The sequence below is a fragment of the Crinia signifera genome, chromosome 2 (assembly GCF_055691185.1).
Source record: "Crinia signifera chromosome 2, ASM5569118v1, whole genome shotgun sequence".
In the NCBI taxonomy this organism is placed as follows: domain Eukaryota; kingdom Metazoa; phylum Chordata; class Amphibia; order Anura; family Myobatrachidae; genus Crinia; species Crinia signifera.
In genome coordinates this window covers 212144242-212164812 of record NC_139218.1, presented here as the reverse complement: position 1 = coordinate 212164812, position 20571 = coordinate 212144242, and the positions used below count along the sequence as shown (strand labels likewise).

The 20571-nt window shown below is 42.1% G+C and overlaps 1 protein-coding gene across 3 annotated transcripts in view; it reads right to left on the bottom strand.

The window, feature by feature from the left end:
• CSMD2 (CUB and Sushi multiple domains 2) overlaps positions 1-20571 on the bottom strand; it is a 909603-nt gene that overhangs the window by 82574 nt on the left and 806458 nt on the right. For all 3 annotated transcript variants that reach the window (XM_083173665.1, XM_083173666.1, XM_083173667.1), the window contains 11 exons: positions 19281-19394; positions 17589-17684; positions 14217-14420; positions 13427-13551; positions 10417-10513; positions 8917-9021; positions 7955-8073; positions 7396-7465; positions 6141-6257; positions 3361-3570; positions 1317-1505 (listed from right to left, as the gene is read on the bottom strand). In XM_083173665.1, the coding sequence (XP_083029791.1) occupies positions 1317-1505; positions 3361-3570; positions 6141-6257; positions 7396-7465; positions 7955-8073; positions 8917-9021; positions 10417-10513; positions 13427-13551; positions 14217-14420; positions 17589-17684; positions 19281-19394 (1446 nt within the window). The remainder of the gene's footprint in view (positions 1-1316; positions 1506-3360; positions 3571-6140; positions 6258-7395; positions 7466-7954; positions 8074-8916; positions 9022-10416; positions 10514-13426; positions 13552-14216; positions 14421-17588; positions 17685-19280; positions 19395-20571) is intronic.

Below are 20571 nucleotides of genomic sequence, written 5' to 3'. Positions count from 1 at the left end.
CAGCTGCACTCATTAATCACTGACACATTTTAAAAGATACACAGATGGAGCTAATTAGCTCACTTGTGATTCTGTGAGGAGACCTGCAAAACATGAACTGTTGGTAGCTCTCGAGGACTAGGGTTGGCTACCCCAGATCTAGACTGTATCTGGACTTTAGGTCAAGTTATTAGGTTGACAGTCAATAGGTCGATGGCTGTAGGTTTACATGGTGAATAGGTACAGTAGACATGAGTTTTATCACAATTTCTTTTTTATGTAGTCATACTTTACAATCTACGTAGACAACAACTAGTAGTAGTGCCTGAAGCATGGAAAGTGAAGCGAGCCATGCAAAAAGACATTGTACACTAATTAGGGGTCTATGTCCAAAACCTAAAAACAAACCTCATGTTGACCTTTCCATGTGTCTACAATTTTTATTCCGACCATTTCCATGTGTCAACCTTTCTTGTGTTGACCTTGTGCATGTCAACCCCCATGAACCAAACCTGCTCTAAATGTGAACATCTTAAACAGCAGCTCTATGTTATTGTACTAATCTTTTAGTACATTACTCCTGGTGATTATTACACAGCATAATATAGGGATCATCAGAGAATAGGGCTGGGTGGACAAACTTGAATCTATGGCTCTGATTCTGATTACCTCTGACTCCATGCGTCCGCATCGGGGACCAATGTTTTTCTAGAGTGTATGTGCAGAATGATTTATGTGCATGTGCAGGGTCCCTGGGCAAATGGCCTTGGTGCCTTGATAGTCACTGAGCCATTAGCCTGGGGCGGTGTGAGAGTGGCGGCAGTCAGGTGTCGCCCTTGGGAACACCCAGCATTTCATGGGTTTCCCAATGAAACACTAGGCATTTCCATGGGAATTCAGGCAAGCCACTGTGTGCTGGGGGTGGGCGGCTGAGGTCACATGATGTCGGCCGCCCGCCCTGTCTTCGGCCAGAAGCCCACAAATATAAATCAGCCTACACTGACTTTTTTATTTGCGAGCCCTGGAGAAATTTTTCGATTGTTGGTGGCCATTGAATGATTTCTTCCGCTGCGGGCACATGCGAGGGGATGTTTTTTTGTGTGACACATGCCCTCCCATGGTTACTAGGGAAAACAGCCGCAGTGGGGGGGTCGGGAGTCGTGTAATCGCCGGGGCAGCATTACAAGGACTCCATAAACTGCGAGCTTCGCAGCTTACCAAGTCAATCAGAATCAGAATCTATGTTTGTGGCCCTACTTGTTATGTCCCTTTCCTCCTGTAACTGTTCATTCTTATTTTGACATGAATGTTTAATAAAACGTTACATTTGCACTTACCTTCACACCTGGGAAACGAGTGATCCCAGTTTCTACTGGTTCCATGCTGGCATGTTAGAACTGGATGACCTACCAACTGGTAGCCAGGATTGCACTCAAAGGAGATTGATTGCCCCACATTATAACCAGCTCCTCGGACCACACCATGGGAAAACGGTTCTGGATCTGGACATTCTTGAAGCTCATAGGCTGCAGGTGGAAAAATAAAATAATTCAACTACACAATTACCCAAAGCAGTATTAATTTATCTGATTTATGCTATCTTTAATGACAAATGATCAGCCCTCCCAGGGTTCCCACAGTTAAAGTTATTCACTACCAGTGTGTGGAATAAATGAAAGTTTCACCCTAGATACATTGAAGTAGTAATTGTCAATCGTGAGTGTGACCACAATGTGGCAGATGTCACATGTGGTTGACGGATCACTCTTCCTCCAATGTCAGATTTACATATAAACAGAAAAGATTGGAAAGAATATAGTGTATAACGTTTAAAACATAAACTTTTATATATATATTTAAATTAATCCCAAGGCACAGTCAGAAGGCACAGATGGTCAGAAGTCCTGTGATAACAGGCCACCAAAAGTCCTAAAAGGGTCCAAGAGATATCCAAAACAAGCAGCAAGACATTTTAATGTATGTACGGTGAAACTTTAATTTCTTCCACACACGTGGTGGTGAATAACTTTAAATGTGGGAACGCTGAACATTTCTGTTCTTTAACTATAGACCATATATCTCCTAGACAACATAGTTGATTTATACGTTCAGTCGGTATATGTCCACAATGGGTTGGGATCGTTTGGTCGAATGCATTATGGTCGAATGTCATTACATCAAATCCATTAGGTCGAATTGCTAAAAGGTCGACAAGGTTCTAGGTCGACATGGGAAAAGGTCGAAATGATTCTAGGTCGAAAGGTCATTAGTTCGACAGGTCATTAGGTCGACAAGGTCATTAGTTCGACATTGTCTAGGTCGACAGTCACAAAGTCGACATGGGGTTTTTCACTGTTTTTTACCTGAATGTCAACACAGTCGACATGGACACAATTTAAAGTGCACTGCATCCCCTCGCATCGCTCGCTGCGCTCGCTACGCTCGGCACACTATTTTATTCTCCCACCACGCCCTAGTGGATGGTAGGGCATGAAATACCGCCTGTCAGCACATGTCGGCTCAAAAAACAGTGAAAAACCCCATGTCGACTTTGTGAATGTCGACCTAGACAATGTCGAACTAATGACCTTGTCGACCTAATGACCTGTCGAACTAATGACCTTTCGACCTAGAATCATTTCGACCTTTTCCCATGTCGACCTAGAATCATGTCGACCTTTTAGCAATTCGACCTAATGGATTCGATGTAATGACATTCGACCATAATGCATTCGACCAAATGACCGCATCCCGTCCACAATTTATCATAGATAAATTTATGCTAAGAAGTTGGGTAGTTTAGGAAAAATAATTCAGCCTGCAATAAGACAATGACCATTATTCAGATCTGATTGCAGTACAAATTTGTTTGGAAAATGGACAAAACCATGTGCACTGCAGGTGGGGTAGATGTAACACGTGGATAGAGTTAAATTTGGGTGAGGTGTGTTGAAATTGAAATCTAAATTGCAGTGTAAAATTAATGCAGCCAGTTTACCCTGCACAGAAACAAAATAACTCACACAAATCTAACTCTCTCTGCACATGTTAAATCTGCCCCACCTGCAGTCCACATGGTTTTGCTCATTTTTCAAACAAATTTGTACTGCGATCAGATCTGAATAAAGGCCAATGTTTGGAACTGGATTCCTCTAGAAAACTTCTGCAGACCTATCCTGTGTCCAACAGTGCAAACGCATAGGCTGAATGGGGCTGATAACTACTCATCATTGCTTAGCTAGGTCAATGTGACCTTTTGTCTACACAGTAACGTCTAATATCGATACAACCCATATGAAAAGTCTGCAAATGTCTGCTGACTCAATCACTGTACATTCACAAGACAAAATAAAAAAAATTAGATCTGTAGTTACTTCTTACCCTGATATTCCAGTTTAAATCCTGGTTTATTTTGTGAATGGTCACTATGGAAATAAATAGAGGTTTCATGTGATGTAGAGAGAAGGCTACCAGGCGTCTCTGATCCACTAAATCGGCCAATTACACTGCTGGTCTCGTGAGGGCCATTGCGGATTTCCACAAAGTCATGATTTGCTTCACTTGAGAAGCTGAGAAACTGAATGTGAGCTCCTATGGCGAGTAGAAATGTTAAAAAAAAAATCAGTATTATGTACACCATAAACATAACCATAAAACAATATGCCCAACATTCCTGTAGATGCTGACCTACTCCTGCAGACTTCTGTTAGAGGAGCTACCTGTAAGTGCTGCATGTAATTTCACAGTGGAGCAACCAGCTCAATGTCACTGAGGTGAAACTGGCATTTCGATGTCCCCCCTCAGAGGATGACACCCAGATGAGGTATGATGAACCCCCTATATCAGGGCTGGGCAACACCGGCCCTCCAGATGTTAATTAACTACACATCCCAGGATGCTTTGCATTAGTTTTGCTATGTGGCCATGCTGAAACTGATGCAAGGCATGCTGGGATGTGTAGTTCATTAACATCTGGGGGGCCGGTGTTGCCCAGCCCTGCCCTATATCATAGTTGCCTACCCTCCTGCAGGAGTCTCTCTGAAATAACAGCAATCTCCCTCTCTCCCTCATTAGTCTAGCAATCTCCCTCATTTCACCTAGCCCACATTACACTGTTACATTTTGGAGAAAAGAGGAATGAGAGATAGATACATTTACTGTACATTGAATCATCAGCACCATTTCCAAGCACTTTACCAAGTATAGTATATCCTACTAACTGCTTTGGGGCTCATCTACATTTGTATATACTGTAAGTCATTTTAAAAGATTCCTCTCAGATGTAGCAGTACACACCCACGCTTCTAGGTGCCACCTTCACCTCTTTTAACAATCTCTCCATATATGGAACTAGACACGCCCTTTGGGTGAAGCATGACACGCCCCCTTAATGGGGCGCTTTGCACAATTATATTACTAACTATAATCTCCCTGAAACTAGTTTTCAAAAGTAGGTAAGTATGCCCAAATGCCTTGGTCTGAACAGCAATTTAAAGGGCAAATTCAGGTTGGATCGCTTATGCAATCCCATCTGCAGTTTCCCAGTTGTTGAGAACTGTGCACACGCTGGACCTTTTCCGTGCATGTTCAGAACAGGTCCTGCAGCTGCAGTACAGAAATGTGATCACCTCTGCCTGATTAACAAGCATAGCCATTGGCGGGGAAGGGCATGGGCACCCAAGTCTGTGCCCCTTCCCCCAAGAACCCCTTATGTGTCAGCCAACAGCAATCTCTTCCCACAGCAGGTCTAGGGAGGATTCTACCACTGAATGCAGCAGTCTCGTCTGTAGTAATGCGCAAAGTAATGCGTGTCCCCTCGCGGTGGCTCGCTGCGCTCGCCACACTATATAAAATCAACTCCACGCCGACGTGGATAGTGGGGGTATGAAAAGGTCGGAGGACGCGTACCGCCGCCCCTCACGGGCTCGCTGCGCTCACCACGCTTCGGGTTGGCATTAATAGTGGGGTGTCGTTAACAATGGGGTGGCATTACCCATCAGGGTGGGGATACAATTAAAAATCGGGTCTGGGTGGGCATTTAACATTGAAATCGCGTCGCATCGCATGCCATTATAATGGCATGCGATGCGACGTGATATTAAAATTGTACACTCATCCCGCGAAAAGCCTCAAATCGGGTCCATCGCATGTCATCGCATACCTTAATTAGTGGTATGCGATGCGACGGGCGCCGTGATAATACACAAGTTCCGATTGTCCTTTTAAATCCATTGATCGATACCTCCAAACATGGACAGCTTTGAAAAATGGGGTTTAGTAAATTTAGCACTAGAACTATTCACTTCCAAAGCAGATTATACACCTGAAAGTAAAATCTGCGCCTAGCAGGAAGCATGTGCTATACCACTCAATGTAAGTAAAACAACCGCAGAGTACATTTTCCAACTAACTTTTTCCTCCTACATCTAGATCAATGAAATAAAATTGAATGTTACATTTCACAGTTGTTAAGTCTAGTGAAGGAGAAGAGTTAAAGAAAGTCACATCTCATTATAACCAGGCTTTAATTAGCTGGTAAAACTATTTTGTGCTTAATGGCATGCAGACAATTAATTCCACACATTGACCACATTAATATTTAATCTGCTCACTGCTCTGCTTATTCTCGCTCTTCTTTCAAGAATGAAAAGGAACAACTACATATGGTCAACATTAAAGCATTTACATATAAATTGAAATGCTATAGAACTGAGGACACCAATCTGTGTATACGACAATGCCACATTTGGTAGAACCATTAAAATTGGACAATACTGGTGACTTAGTGGGAATCACAGGGATTGCAATGGTTCCTGATGGACACAACTCCCAGGGGTTGATCAGCAAGATAAAATCCTTATAAAAAAACTGGATTGTGCAAGTGTTCTGGTCACATGGATTTTAATTTTAGGAACATTTACAACCAAATCAAACTGGCCATTATTATTTGTTTGTGGGTAACAGAAAACTCGGTGCAAATTGGTTAATACAAAACATCCCGCAGCTGTGCACCTGACATCAACCTCAGCATCATCTTGCCATGATAAGTACCATTTATCTCTATCAGATAAAGTCTGATAACCTCTGCTGTCACAGATGATTAGACAGGTGTTGCCAGACTGAAGCCGACTGTATATGAAATGTGACTGAATGTCACTCACCAAATCCCACTGGTAAAGAGATCTTCCAGGTGCAGTCCAAATTACTTGGGTAGTTTCCTGGGAATCCAGGGCTTAGTATGACACCTTCCATGTCTTCTGTAACTCCTCCACATTGAGCTAAGGAGGGGGCAGAAGCAGTGGATTTTAGACTTGTAAGAGAAAGACAGGAGTACAGTATATTAAGTATTGGTGAACTGTGGGTAGCAGGCAGTTTGAGTTATCTCCTTATAAGTGAAGTAGAACGAGACTGGTAAAGTCTAGGGGTAGTTTTATAATGCAAGTGAATAGAAAACAGAGTAGTTGCATCATTTGTTGGAAAAGCAGAAGTACTATAAACCAAGTGCACCACAGGGGCAGAGCCGATGCCTAAGATCGTCACCTAGCGTACCATAGTTTTGACTGATGACACTGACTGATGAGGTACATTAGAAAATTAATGCATCCTATGGATTAAAATTAAACAGATATATTTGTCTTATCTTGTTCTGTGTATGTGTTGTCCTTTCCCTCATTTCTGCAACAACGAGTAATTTATAAAAAAAATAAATGAAACAGATAATGGCGACATAGCTGACAATGGAGAAAGAGGGTGCATTAAATACTTTAAATTAAGCGGAGTTTGCCTTACATGCTTTCTCGCTCCTGTAGTGCTGCTGCTCAGCCATATCAGTGATAGACTGGAGATGTTGCACTAAGACCGCCATGCCCCTCCACTGCCTTTCCATGGGAAAGAGAGTCCAAGGGGAAGGAGGGTGGGGGATTAAGGTACCACCACACAGAAGTGCACAAAATTAGATTCTTAAATGACATAAAAGAGTTGAGAGTGTGTGTATTTAACCTTGATTGGCAATAGAGAACATCCCCCCCCCCCCAAAAAAAAAAACCCACAATAGATTTTTGTACTAAATAAGATCTAGCAGAGATCAGAGAGGACTGACGTTCTCGCCAAAACAAGCCATCATCACCGTCATAAGCAGCAAGCAAGAAACATTGAATACCGCTACAGGTCTCATCCTATCCTCTAGTTTTAATTGACTTATTTTGTACAATCAAGTTGTGCTTAAGAGGAAAGTAAAAATCTGGACAAGCAATATACCATCACCGTTCTAGATTTTTTTTATTCCTACAAACCATGGTATGCTTCTGATTTGTGGAGGCAGAAGCTCTAAGCTATGTCATGCACAGATGGAGCAGGGAGTCCAATAAGTACTAAACACTACCACTACATTCATTGTATATATGTATGTACACATACCGATACACAGAGGAGGAGGATAATTCCAGCGTCTCACTGTACCCGGCATACAGGAGATATGAGAGTGACCCTGTAGTTAATAAATCACAAGAAAAAAAGACATTATATCTACAACATCATAGGGTAAAGTTTCTTTCAAACATACTTTATTTAAGCAATTTCCTAAAATATCTTAAAATAATATTTCTTGAATATTTATATTGGTGAAATAGTCAACAGTTTCCAGCCACAAAAGCGCTAGCAGTCATTGGACGCAGTAATCTTATGCTAAACTAATGAACTACTGAGGGAGGAGGGGGCAATGGTTTATAAATTGTGGTGGTGGAGGGGGTGAGGTTGGGGCAGTGACATAATGGGAGGCAACCAATAATGTTGTGCCTAGGGTTGGCCTGATCCCTACATTCTCCTATGCTGGGCATAGTATAACCTGATCCTTGTGTAACCAGTCCTTGAGAATGTCATAGTGCAGATACTTTGCAATGCATTTCACACTACCTAACAATTTACTAATGCACTGCTTCACAAACTCTCAAACATAAGTTCTCCATGTCCTTAGTACCTGCAGGGTATATCCTGGTTCACAATGGAATGAGATCACATCATTTACAAGGTATTTTTCTCCAATCTTCACTCCATTACTGGGAACAGATGGTTCAGGGCAACTGAGAAGACCTACAGCTACATAGAAATAAAGCACACCGGTGAGGTAAAAAGCAAAAACCACGCAAGGTGTAAGAAATACATATTTTGTAGTATATCGTAAGACTATACTGGGGATGCTGAATATTTTTCTACTGATATTTTTAAGTGTACTGTAGATGTTTAGGAAGCCAAACAGTGAATTGAAGTTTTTGTTGTGTGATCCTTACTGTGTTTCAAGGGCAAACGGGTTTAGCACAGTGACATCTAGTGTTAATATAGAAAGCAGCAGCGTGTTATTTATTACAGTGCACTGAGGTGTAAATCAGAAAAGGAACTAAGCTTAAATGTCTGTAAACAATTTGTCTGCAGGCACTACAAAAAGCAGCAGTGTTCAAGGGTGGAGCCCACAGGGAAAATTCTTGGTGAGCTGCAGTACAGTACCACAGAAGCCTGTTCTGTTTGCTGATATGTGGCCGAATGACAGACAGCCCACCACACTTATTACACTTATGGTTACCAATCCGCCCCTGGTAGTGTTTAAGAAGACCATTGTGTATGGGGATGTCTGCCCCTTCAGTTAGATTGGGGATGCAAGAGATATAAGTGACGCAAGAGATATAAGTATGAGGAAAATAAAAGGTAGATGCTGATTGGTTCCATGGGCAACTTCCCCTACTTTTCACTGCGTGACACATAAACATCTGTATTTGGTGTTTTAGAGAAGTAGCCTATAGGTGTGCAGGGTCCCTTTTCAGAAGAACCAAAAATATGTCAACTGGAAAGAGTCAAATAGTGTAGAATGGTGTAGTGGTGTAAAAATGTCACAATTATGTATCGTTGTCACATTATTTGTTGTCATAAATGACTCTCCCAACTTACTCTTATATTCTAGGTGAAAGCCGGCTGCAGACACACTAATATCGGAGAAGAAATGCAGGTACAAGTGGTTTGAAGTGCTGTTAAGCAACGCTGGCACTGTGGTTCCTGCAAGGAGAACGTCATCATTCTTGTGCAGGCACAAAACAAGTTTCCATGCCGAAAACGCTTATTTTTATACACTTGTCTTCCAACAAGATGAAGTAGCTTTTAGAATTCTAACAGTGACAATGGTTTTAGTAATTATCTCACATATTTAAAAATATACTTTGCTATAAAATCAAAGCTCTGAAAAGATACTTCACTTAATTCTTAGCCATTCACAATGTGTCCCTGCATTAAGTCTATCTAAATGTATGTATAGCAGTTAGTACAGGATCAGGGTCATAAATAATGTAGCTTCATTTTATTTTGTTACTATGGCATGAAAAAAACATCTGATGTAACATTTTGTAAATTTTGTGTGCTGACTGCGAAAACATTACATTATGAAGAATTCACCCTTCAGTGATCTTCATCTCAGAAGAAGCAGATATGGTGCCCCATTAATGCCTATCACTGCATATAATATGTATTCCACATGTCTAAAATCATCAGTCAGGCTCCTGTTAACAGATCTTAGGATTGAGCTACAACATCGGCAAAATGTTTTACTAAATTGCCTGTAGCTCTAGCCAGGGATTGTTACATGCATCCGCTTTTTCCAGGACTCTGACATTTCTGTAATATGTAGTCTGCAAACCAGTTAAGCTTGCTATGGTTAATTGGCAGTAGGGGCAATAAAGGAAGAACAGATAAAGGGCCTTATTCTGGTTTCACCGCTCCCCCCGCGTGTTCACATGGGTGCCAGATGATCGCACGACAGTTGGGATTCCGATGGTCAGTACTCCAACATCAAAATCTTGACTGTTTAAATGCCCAATAGTCGGTATCCCGACTGACAGGGGCTATTTTCCCTTGTGGGGGTCCACAAAGCCCATAGAGAGAGAATAGAACCTGTGGCGAGCGAAGTGAGCCCCCAAGCCCGCAGCATGGTAAGCGCAGTGAGCCAGCAAGGGGCTTCTTTGCGCACGACCCGCTGTCGGAGCACCGACAGTCGGGATTCGGATGTCGGGATACTGAACGTTGGTATCCTGATTGTCGGACTGCAATACTACTCCTTATGTTTTGCATCTGCACATGTGCATGGGTGGGAGCGGACACTTATTATTTATATTTATATTTAAAACCTGAACTGTAATCACAGCAGGTTGAGCTAATTATTTCACTTATGATTCTGTGTAAAGACCGGGAAAACATGCACTGTTGGGGGTACTTGAGAACCACTGGTTTAAACAATCGGTTACATTTTAAAATTAATGCAACCGATCAATTCACTAGGAACCATTTATGTCACTTTCCACATGACTGAATTCCAGCACTCCATACTTAGGGGCAGATGTATCAAGTTTCATTTTCATTGTGTCTGTTGTTATGTGAAGTAGTTAATTCTGAGTAAAGTACCTGAAAAACTTCCCAACATGGTGGCTGTATTGTCTCCTCCATCAAAGACTTCCAAAGAGTCCCAGTTCTGCTCTGTGCCAAAGCTGATTACTTGGATCTACATAATTGGTGAAATGGGAAAAATAGATGTACTTTATACAAAATAAAACTGTTATGATGTATAGAAAAACACGCACGCACGCACAGACGCGCGCACGCACACACGCAGACAAATACGTTTTGTCTATTTTACATCATACAACACAATTGAGACAGCAGAGAAAGCTGGTCTACTCTTCTTGAGCAGAAGGCTTCCTGACATTTGTACTGTAAGTCTGCCTGATATTCCATTCTAGAAAAGCTAGTAGTACTGTACAGACAATTGGAGAGGACTATACTCATTAATAATGACTCACATTTGCAGGAAAACAGGGCCTGCTATGACTAACTACACTAAAAGGAAATGACCAAACAAGTTTTGTTTGGGTAAGTGAAAACTCACAGAATAGGTGTAATATCTTGCACAGATTATTATTATTATGGATAATGATCAGACACCCCTCTCTACCTGCATTAAAGCATTTCACACTGAATGCACTAAGGGGATATTTAACCCTAACAAGAAGGAACATACTACACCGCAAACATTGAACTTAGGCCCTTATTCTGATCGGTGCGGATATTCCCGAATTCTTTCGGTGCGGGCCGCACGCACCGCTGTGCGGCAGCGTGCGGCCATCGTCCGTAGAAACGCCCACGTGTCCTCCGCATTCGGACGGACTCACTCTGTAAGAACAGGGCGTGTGTACGGACGACATATAAACCATGCGTGTGCGGGGGAAACGTACAGATTCTTGCACGGTCTTCCCGCACAAGCACGGTCTTACCGCGTGAGAACGTACGGAAAGCTGTCCGTACGCCCCGATGCGGAGTATTTACGCACAATCCAACACAATTTTGTACTGAGTACACACAGCGATCACATGACCCACTTAGGCTATTAGGCAACCTCCTGCAAAAGGGATTGTTAGCAATTGCAATCAATTAAATGCTCATCTATACTGACCCACATTCCTACTACATTCTTTATTATGTAATTTTTGTCCTGGTATGGTACCATTTGTTTTGTTATGTATTTTCAATTATTGCCAAAGTTTGTTTAATAAATGTTATTTTGGCCCCACAAATGTCTATATTAATTTAGACATGCAGAAGTGGCATGTGTATTAGTATTAATATTATTAAGTTGTGTGCATTATTTGCAGTGTTAAAGTGTGTGACAAGTGCAGCATGTAATGTTCCCTTTAAGCTGCAATGCTTCCAATTGTAGCAGTGAGAAGCGTGTAATTAACAAGTCATGGGTAAAGTATGTGATTGTATTGGGTTCAGGTGACATTGGTTGAGGTGCGTCCGTCCTGATTAGGCGTTCCGATTGCCTAGCGCATGACCGAGTGGTGTCCGCATAGCAAAAGTAACCTTTTGGACACCGCACATTTCTTCCCTTTTTGTTCGCGTGCATTCGGCGTGCTGTCCGAATGCACGCCTACCAATATATGTGTACTCCCCCGTGTCCGCCCATGTTTCCGCCCAGTTTAGCCCACTTTGAAACTACGCCCCTGTGTCTTTCCGCATGACGCCCATAACACACCCCTATTGCCCGAATGTATGCGGTGCACAGTTCTGTACGGGATTAGTGAGAACAAGTACGGAGACCATGCGTGGCACATGCGCCTAGCGATCGCCACGCATGCGCAGACGGCTAAAAAACGCCATCCGAAAGAATTCGGGAATATCCGCACCGATCAGAATAAGGCCCTTAGTGACATTATGAATCTGTGACGTTCCGAGAGACGCCTAGGGAGCAAGCTGAAAAAGCTATTAAACGGAACTTCAATTAGGAAACAAGCCATAAAGAGTGCACAGCAGCGCGTCCTGGGCGAGTGCTTTCTGTTTAATGACTGTCCAGGCCACCATACTGAGAGATGGAACGGTTCTTTAATTTGAAGGCTGCGAGTTTAATGATACATTTACAATAAATATATGTGTTACACAAGAGGACAAAACTTGGCAACAATAGCAGCATTTTACAATTACACACCATATAATGCGGACTGATTCTGTTTCCTAAAGAGCTGTGAATGCCTCAGAAAGCATCCAGTGATAGGGTATAAAATCTCTCCTAACCTTTTGTAGGCAAGCTAGATCTAGGAGCTGTGCTGAATATGAGCTAAATAATTTAATATTACACATACCGGGTGCACCAAGCGTGTCTCAGAGAGGGGAGTGTTGGAAGAAAATGAAACAAACTGAAGCTAGAAGTCTTGCTAATGCTCCACTCGAGAAGAATACAAATGATTACTGCATTGCAAAGAGCTTTATCTGAGGACAAACTATCCCTCCATTCATAGCCAAAGTGTGAATAACGGAAAAGATCCATCAATTCTTATAAAATCATGTACGACTATTGTAAAGATAATACATTGTGGAAATGTATTAAGCATAAATATTGTAGTGGAAATGAATTATGGAAACTCTGAGTAGTAATATGCTAGTTATTAATTGGCTTCCCTTACAGAGGCTGCTTGTAATGCTGCCTCAATTTTATTACCTTTTGTGTTCCACCTTAGCATGAAAGGCAATCCATTACGGTTCTATCCCGAGGAACCTTCTGCAAGGACTTTTACATTAATGGAGGCTAAACATTTTGTAGCTAATTGATTAAAAAGTCTGCAGATTCCTTCCGTCTTATTGTTTGGACCAGATTTAATTTGTGGTGCATTGTTGTGGAATTTTGTACGTAAGTTAGATTTGTTTTGTACATTATGGAGGTCAATAGCTTGAATGTTGAGAAGCAGCTTCACAAAATATTTTTTCAATATGGCACTATCAGATGTGTGCAGGATTATTTCAGAAATGTGTTACTCGTTACAAAGTTTGTTAGTTAAAGTTAAAACCTTTATCGCCTTGATTAGAATGATAACGTACATAGCAATGAACACGAGTGTGGGATGAATCTACTTAGATTTCCTACCTGGATTCCATAGCCCTCGGGAACTGTGATCTTCCACACACAGTTCAAGCTGTTAAGGTACGGCTCAGGGAAGCCTGGAGACAGGATTGTTCCTTTGCGTTCCGTTAGATTACCACCACAAGGCACTGAGTGACAAGGTTAAGAATACATGGCTTACTTGAGGTGTGTGGATTTTGTAAAGGATATGAATCATTGTATCAACCCTAATTAGGACGTAAGTCAACAGGTCGACCCTACATGACTTGGCATAGGTCAACAGGGTCAAAAGGTAGTTGGGTCAAAAGGTCAACAATTACAAACAGTTGTCACATGAGAAAGGTCAATATGTGAATGGTCAATACAACATATTAAAGTTCTTTTGTGTCAATTTGTTTGTTAAAGCATTGATGTACTGCCCTGGCATGGGTATGTGCTCTCTCCATGCTTTGGGGCAAGCTCCACTACCACTGTACTCAAAACAGGCTACTATTCCAACATGTAGTCCGCATGGATGGTAAAGGAAAAAAAGGTCAACCATTTAAACATGTTAACCTTTTGTACATATTGACCGTAAGCACTGTTGACCTTTTGACCATATTGATTTCATTAGGATTGACCTACCATACGGATACTTTTGTAAAGGCACACAGTAACTAACTGGTGACCAATCAGTCTGTATAAATTTGACACAATATTATTAACAGGTAATAATGTTTATCTTTACAATGACTGTATTTTTAAATGAAACACAGTTTATCAATCCAACAGGCAGCATGCTCAAGCATCACAGCATCATCTACTAGGTACTTACCAAGACATGAGGGCACAGAAGTGTTCCACTGTGCTAGAGCTCCAATCACTGCCTGGCACTCTATATCCTTGTATCCCTGCAGAACATAGCCAGGAATGCACTGAAAGCGCACAACAGCTCCAACTGAGAAATCATTCCCGACACGACGGCCATATTTGGGTTCTGGTATTGAACTGCACTGAGTGGCACTTGTACGAGGAACAGCTGAGAAATTGTGGCGTGTACAGTACAGATAGCAAACAAGAGGATGTGAGGCATGAATAAAATAAAAAAGAGATCATACAATTAAATCAATATAGGGTATACATACAGTATATATATGTAGAATACAATAGAACGGTTAAAATAGCCATCCTAACATGCTAGACATAAACACATAATAATGGTAATTATAAGGTGGTTATTGTGTTACTATAGTCAAATTGGACTATAGGCATCTGTGCAGACTGTGTTAATTAGGCGACAGAATTCTATACAGTACACAAATGCCAAATCTTATTGGTTTGGATTTTAGCTGAAATCACTGCTTGTTTTATCTGACTTCTTCATCCTACTCTGTATGTGCTTGAGTGTGAGGGTTGATCCGCACAGATTATAGTTAGGCTTTGTGCAATATGTCATTTGTGTAACCTCTCACTCCTTTCCTATTTCAATATTCCTATATCCTTTTCATGGGTTCTTCAGATAAATTGGGGTGCTGTAATACTCCTAGGTTTACACAGTTTTGAAAAAAAATAAAAATAAAGGTACTTGTTTCCTAGCACGGCCACAACGATTTGGATCTCGGGCATCGCAGGTAAAAAAATCGCGTCGGTCGCATCGCATGCGGGCAAAAAAATCGTATGCGATGCGACCGACGCGATGCCTGCGATTTTCCATAGGGAACAATGTAAAATGCCTCAATTTACCCAAATAAACATAGGGAACAATGCTAAATGGGCCAGAGACCCCAAAAAACCCCCCTGAACAGTGAAATGGCCCCCCCAAAAATTGTTAACGCCACCCCACGATCAACGTGAACCCGAAGCGTGGCGAGTGCAGCGAGCCCACGGGGGGCGGCGGTACGCGTCCTCCGACCTTTTCATACCCCCACTATCCACGTCAGCGTGGAGCTGAGAATAGAAAGTGTGGCGAGCGCAGCGAGCCACCGAGCCCGAAGCGTGGCGAGCGCAGCGAGCCCCGCGAGGAGACGCGGATACCTTCACAGGTATCCGCGTCCCCTCGCGGGCTACACAGGTATCCGCTGCGCTCACCACGCTCGCCACGCTTCGGGCTCGCCACACTTTCTATTCTCAACTCCACGCCGACGTGGATAGTGGGGGTATGAAAAGGTCGGAGGACGCGTACCGCCGCCCCTCGCGGGCTCGCTGCGCTCGCCACGCTTTGGGTTCACGTTGATCGCGGGGTGGCGTTAACAATTTTGGGGGGCCATTTCACTGTTCAGGGTTTTTTTGGGGGGTCTCTGGCCCATTTAACATTGTTCCCTATGTTTATTTGGGTAAATTGAGGCATTTTACATTGTTCCCTATGGAAAATCGCGGGCATCGCGTCGGTACCATCGCATGCTTTTTTTGGCAGCATGCGATGCGACCGACGCGATTTTCACATTTTCAATGCATTTCAACTGCAAATCGCGGGCATCGCATCGGTCGCATCGCATACCATTATAAATGACCCGCGATGCCCGCGATTGTGGCCGTGCTAGGAAACAAGTACCAAAGTAAAATACAGTATGTGGCCAAATGTAATGGCCCCTGAGTTTGGCTGGCTGAACGCAGACTTTTTTTTTAAAAAGGGGCAATCATTTACAAGGCAAAACCATACTGCCCCCGAACTCGGAGGCTATTGCATTTGGCCAGTCGAGTTTCTAGTGAACTCAAGGAGTGTTTGAGGAAGAGAAACATATTTTATTATGTGGGCCTGTGGGCCATGTGGGCTCTGTGGGACTGATTCATGTTTGTAAATAAAGCAAAACAGCAAGGACCTAGGCAAAACCATGTTGCACTGCAGGTAATGTTAGATGTAATAAGTACAGTGAGATTTAGATTTGGGTAAGGTGTGTTTAAATAGTGTAAAAATAAAGCTGACATTTGTGGGCTACATGCAAAAGCAGTCAGTATTTACCCTACTGGAAAAAAATCTAAATGCATTTGCTCCCCTTGTATGGCAGCATGGTCTGATACAGACACAAAGGTACTAGCTTTTTTCTGCTTTACTTCCAAATGTGAATCAGGTCAATATTATTTCAAGTGTGTATATCCACAGTCTACATTTTTCATATATTGGGCTTAATACAGTATCATTTGTAACCTTGTGAAGATTCGCGAAAATACAACTGCTGTCAGTAGCATGCAGGAGGCCACCCATGAAATTCCGACAGTCAGGAAACCAACAGTTGGATCCCAGAGGCCATAATCCAGATACATCCCAGGATGTATTTTCCCCATACTCCTACCCCAAAACCTACTCTTAACCTTAACCTCCACTACCCACACAGCCTAACCCTCCCACCCCCCACCCTGCAGCCTAACCCTAAACTCCACTACCCACACAGCCTAACCCTCCCCCAAGTGCCTAACATGGGAGAGCAGGATTCAGGTTGTGGCATCCTATTGTTGTGCTGTAGTTTCAGAGAGCAGGAGCCACAGAAATTTGCATACAGAACCCCACTTGTCTTAAAACGCATTTGCTGTCCAGGAACGAGACGCTTCATGTGTACAGTAGCTCCCAATAGACATTGCTTATTGCTGCAAACCCTAATTAGATCATCAGTCAGAAGGTTGACCCTACGTTATCAACATTCAGTTCAGGGTCATTGGGTCGATGATTAATAGGTATATACTGGAGGATGTCGACAGGTACAAAAGGTTGACAAATAAAAAAGGTCAACACAACATTTTTTTTATTTTTTTGTGTGTCATTTTCTCTGTCAAATCCCAAAAAGTGTACTGCTTCACTTTACTTGTTTTTGGGGAAGGGTGGTAGGGAAATAAACAAAAGTGTAATTTCACTGCTATTTGTTCAAGGTGCCTGGAAAACAGATTAACCCTGCGTGTACCGTAACAGAATGATCACCAATCATTCAGTTACTGTACACGTAGAAGGTAATATTATGCATAATTTGACTCCCATGTAGCTGTGGTACAGATCTTAAATAACAGTTGCTTAAAAAAATATGGCTGTGAAGTTGCGGAATCCCAGCTGCTTGTCCCCTGTAGCAGTTCACATGCCAATTCCCTCTCTTACTGTGTGTCCTTCTTTACTGTCCCAATCTACCAATGTGACAATTTTTAATAACCGTGCGACAGTCCCTGTAGGTTTCATGCATTGCTTGGATGGCCACAGGACATGACATGCCATTTATCCACCTACCTTGGTACACAAAATGAAATCCTTTGGCTGTCGCCTGTCCCTTGGTACTGAACTTAATTAAAATCTGATTGGAAGTTGCAAGAGGTAGAGATTCACCTGTAACGGCAGAATGCACGTGTTACAGACCGGGGAGACCTGCCTCTTGTAGATAACTCTGCTGCTGGTATTTGTAAAGTAGGAATGCTGATCTGATCACACTGCATGAGATAGATTGTGGGCAGCGCAGACTGGTTAACGCTCTGGGCATGGGTACAAGTTACTGCAGCCTGGGAGGATATTGGGGCAGATGTATTAAGCCTGGTGAAGAGATAAACTGGAGATAAAGTGGAAGAAGATAAAGCACCAGCCAATCAGATCCCAACTGTCATATTTCAAACACAGCTGATTGGCTGGTGCGTTATCTCTTCCATGTTATCTCCACTTTATCTCCAGTTTATCTCTTTTCCAGGCTTAATACATCTGCCCCAGTGGGAGCTAAATAGATAACCACACACATACTTTATGTGTGCTTGGCTGCTGATGTGGAATAAAACTATAATGCAGATGAACAAAGTCACAGAAAAAGAGAAATAGCTACATTACACACAGTTATTTAGGTCATTATATTCTATTTTATTATAACTTATGTACTGTATGTCATTGCCCAGATTCATGTATGTATGGTGTTACATAATTATGTTGTATAATGGATTCAGGAGCCAGAATAATATGAGTAATATGATCCAAGGAAACAGTAGAGCACTCCAGCAGATTGTAATAAATATAATATATTAGTCTAATTCTTTACAGAAGTGCGGTTTCAGATCTAGGACCAGATGCACTAAGCTTCAAAAGTGATAAAATGGAGAGTGATAAACAACCAACTAATCAGCTGCTGTCTGTCATTTTTCAAACACAGTCTGTGACATGGCAGGTAGAAGCTGATTGGTTGGTTTTCTATCACTCTCCATTTTATCACTTTTGAAGCTTAGTGCATCTGGCCCCATGTGTGATCATTTCCTGCAATAACAAACTAATATATTTATTGCCCTCTATATAGAAAAGATAGTGTATATAGGGCCTGATTCAGACCTGATCGCTGATCTACAAATCTTCAAATGACTGTGAGTGGTTAGCACTGCCCAGACAAAGAAAACCTGCAATGTGTAATCTGCAAGTAAATTGCGAAAATTGTGCAATCCGGGATCCTATCGCACATTCATACGCAATTCACTCACCATCAAATGATTTTCCCAGTCTGTGCGGTTGTGAGAAACTCTGACCCTTCCGCAACTCTGAGACAGAGACAGGTTGATCAAGGCCAGTACTGATACCACACACTCTCCCTTAAAACGCGTGGGAACATCTGCATTTTTCCGACACTCCCTGAAAACTGCAGGTGTCCCCCAAACGCTGACTTCCTGTCCATCAAATTGCGATTCGAAATTTTCGATATTTATGCCGCGATTTGGCCTTGGGCATGCTGCTACGATCCATACACATGCACAGTCATTTGATAATCTATAGGATTGCAAATTTGTACAATAGCGATCAACTCTGAATAACCCCATAGATAGTAACCTAGATAGATAACATTCTACCTTTGCAATAAAAATGCATGTTGTTATTTGTTGTCACATGTGAGAAATAGTAACACATACTTTTCTATCACTTTATATATAAAGGTTTCCCTCAGAATGTTGTGCTTCATACCCGTATGAGATCCAGAAAGAGAGCTGAGCAGACGAGCTTGTTCGTTGGGCCCATCGTGTACTTCAACCACATCATTGAGCGCTGTCTGAAAGAAGGTGAACTGCCCAAACACCACTGAAAGAGAGTCAGAGACACACTCAGCAAACTAGGATTTTCTGAAAATAAATTGTATCATATTGATAATGAAAAATAAACATTTTGTAATGTAAGAGAATACTAGCCACTGTAGTTCATAGTGAAGTGATCTGAAGAGATAGAGAAATATCTAATGATATATCGCTGCCAGCAGATGTGATACATTGACATATAACATATTTTCAGAAGGATCGTGAAGGGCCTTAAAACCTCAGACTATTGTTCTTGGCAGCCAAAGGTCGGACATTTTTAAGAAATAAATAATAATTAAGAAAAATATTATTATTAGTGGTCATGTCGACTAAATGACCCCTAATCTAACAAAATTATTTATATACTGTATTACTTCTAATGAAAGATCATCTTCACTATAAAATACTAGGTATTGTACAGAATAAAAATTACAAAACCATGCAGTATAATGATTACCCTGTAAAGAATTTACAGTATCTACATAAAATATTTTTTTAAGTTATCTTTATCATTATATGAAATAGGTTTGCATTTGATTTGTTTCATGGTAAATGCTGGTTGAGAAGAACTGTGAGTTAATGACACTTATTTAATACATGCTGGAATTGCATATTGATTACTAATAACTTTGAAGAAATCTTCAGTTATTTTTCTCACCAATCAACCAAAGAACAGTTATATAACCGGAACACAGCATCAGTACACAGTTAAGGTGCGTACACACGGGGGCGATTTTGTCCAAAATCGCGGGAAATATGGTCGCTGAGCGACCATATTGCCCGCAATGGGAGTGTGCACCGGCGATATATCGCCGGGTGCGCGCTCCCGTTTTTGCCCCTGTGGTGATCGCTGGTCGCAGGAACATGCTCCTGCGACCAGCTGATTACCACTGCCGGGCTCCCCCGGGCAGTTTCATTTTCATCAGCGACCATCTCTGGTCGCTGATGAACAGGAGAAACTGAGCAATATATTGCTCAGCCATATATTGCTCAGCAATATATGGCTGAGCAATATATCTCCCCCGTGTGTACACAGCCTTAGTGTATATAATACCCCTTTCAGACCTCAAATTGCAGGGTTGCACCGGGACTTGGATTGAACGGTGCAGTCCCGGTGCGACCCTGCATTTTGGTCTGTTCAGACCTCCTCAGCCAACCGGCAGAGCGGCGGAGCTTTATTAGGG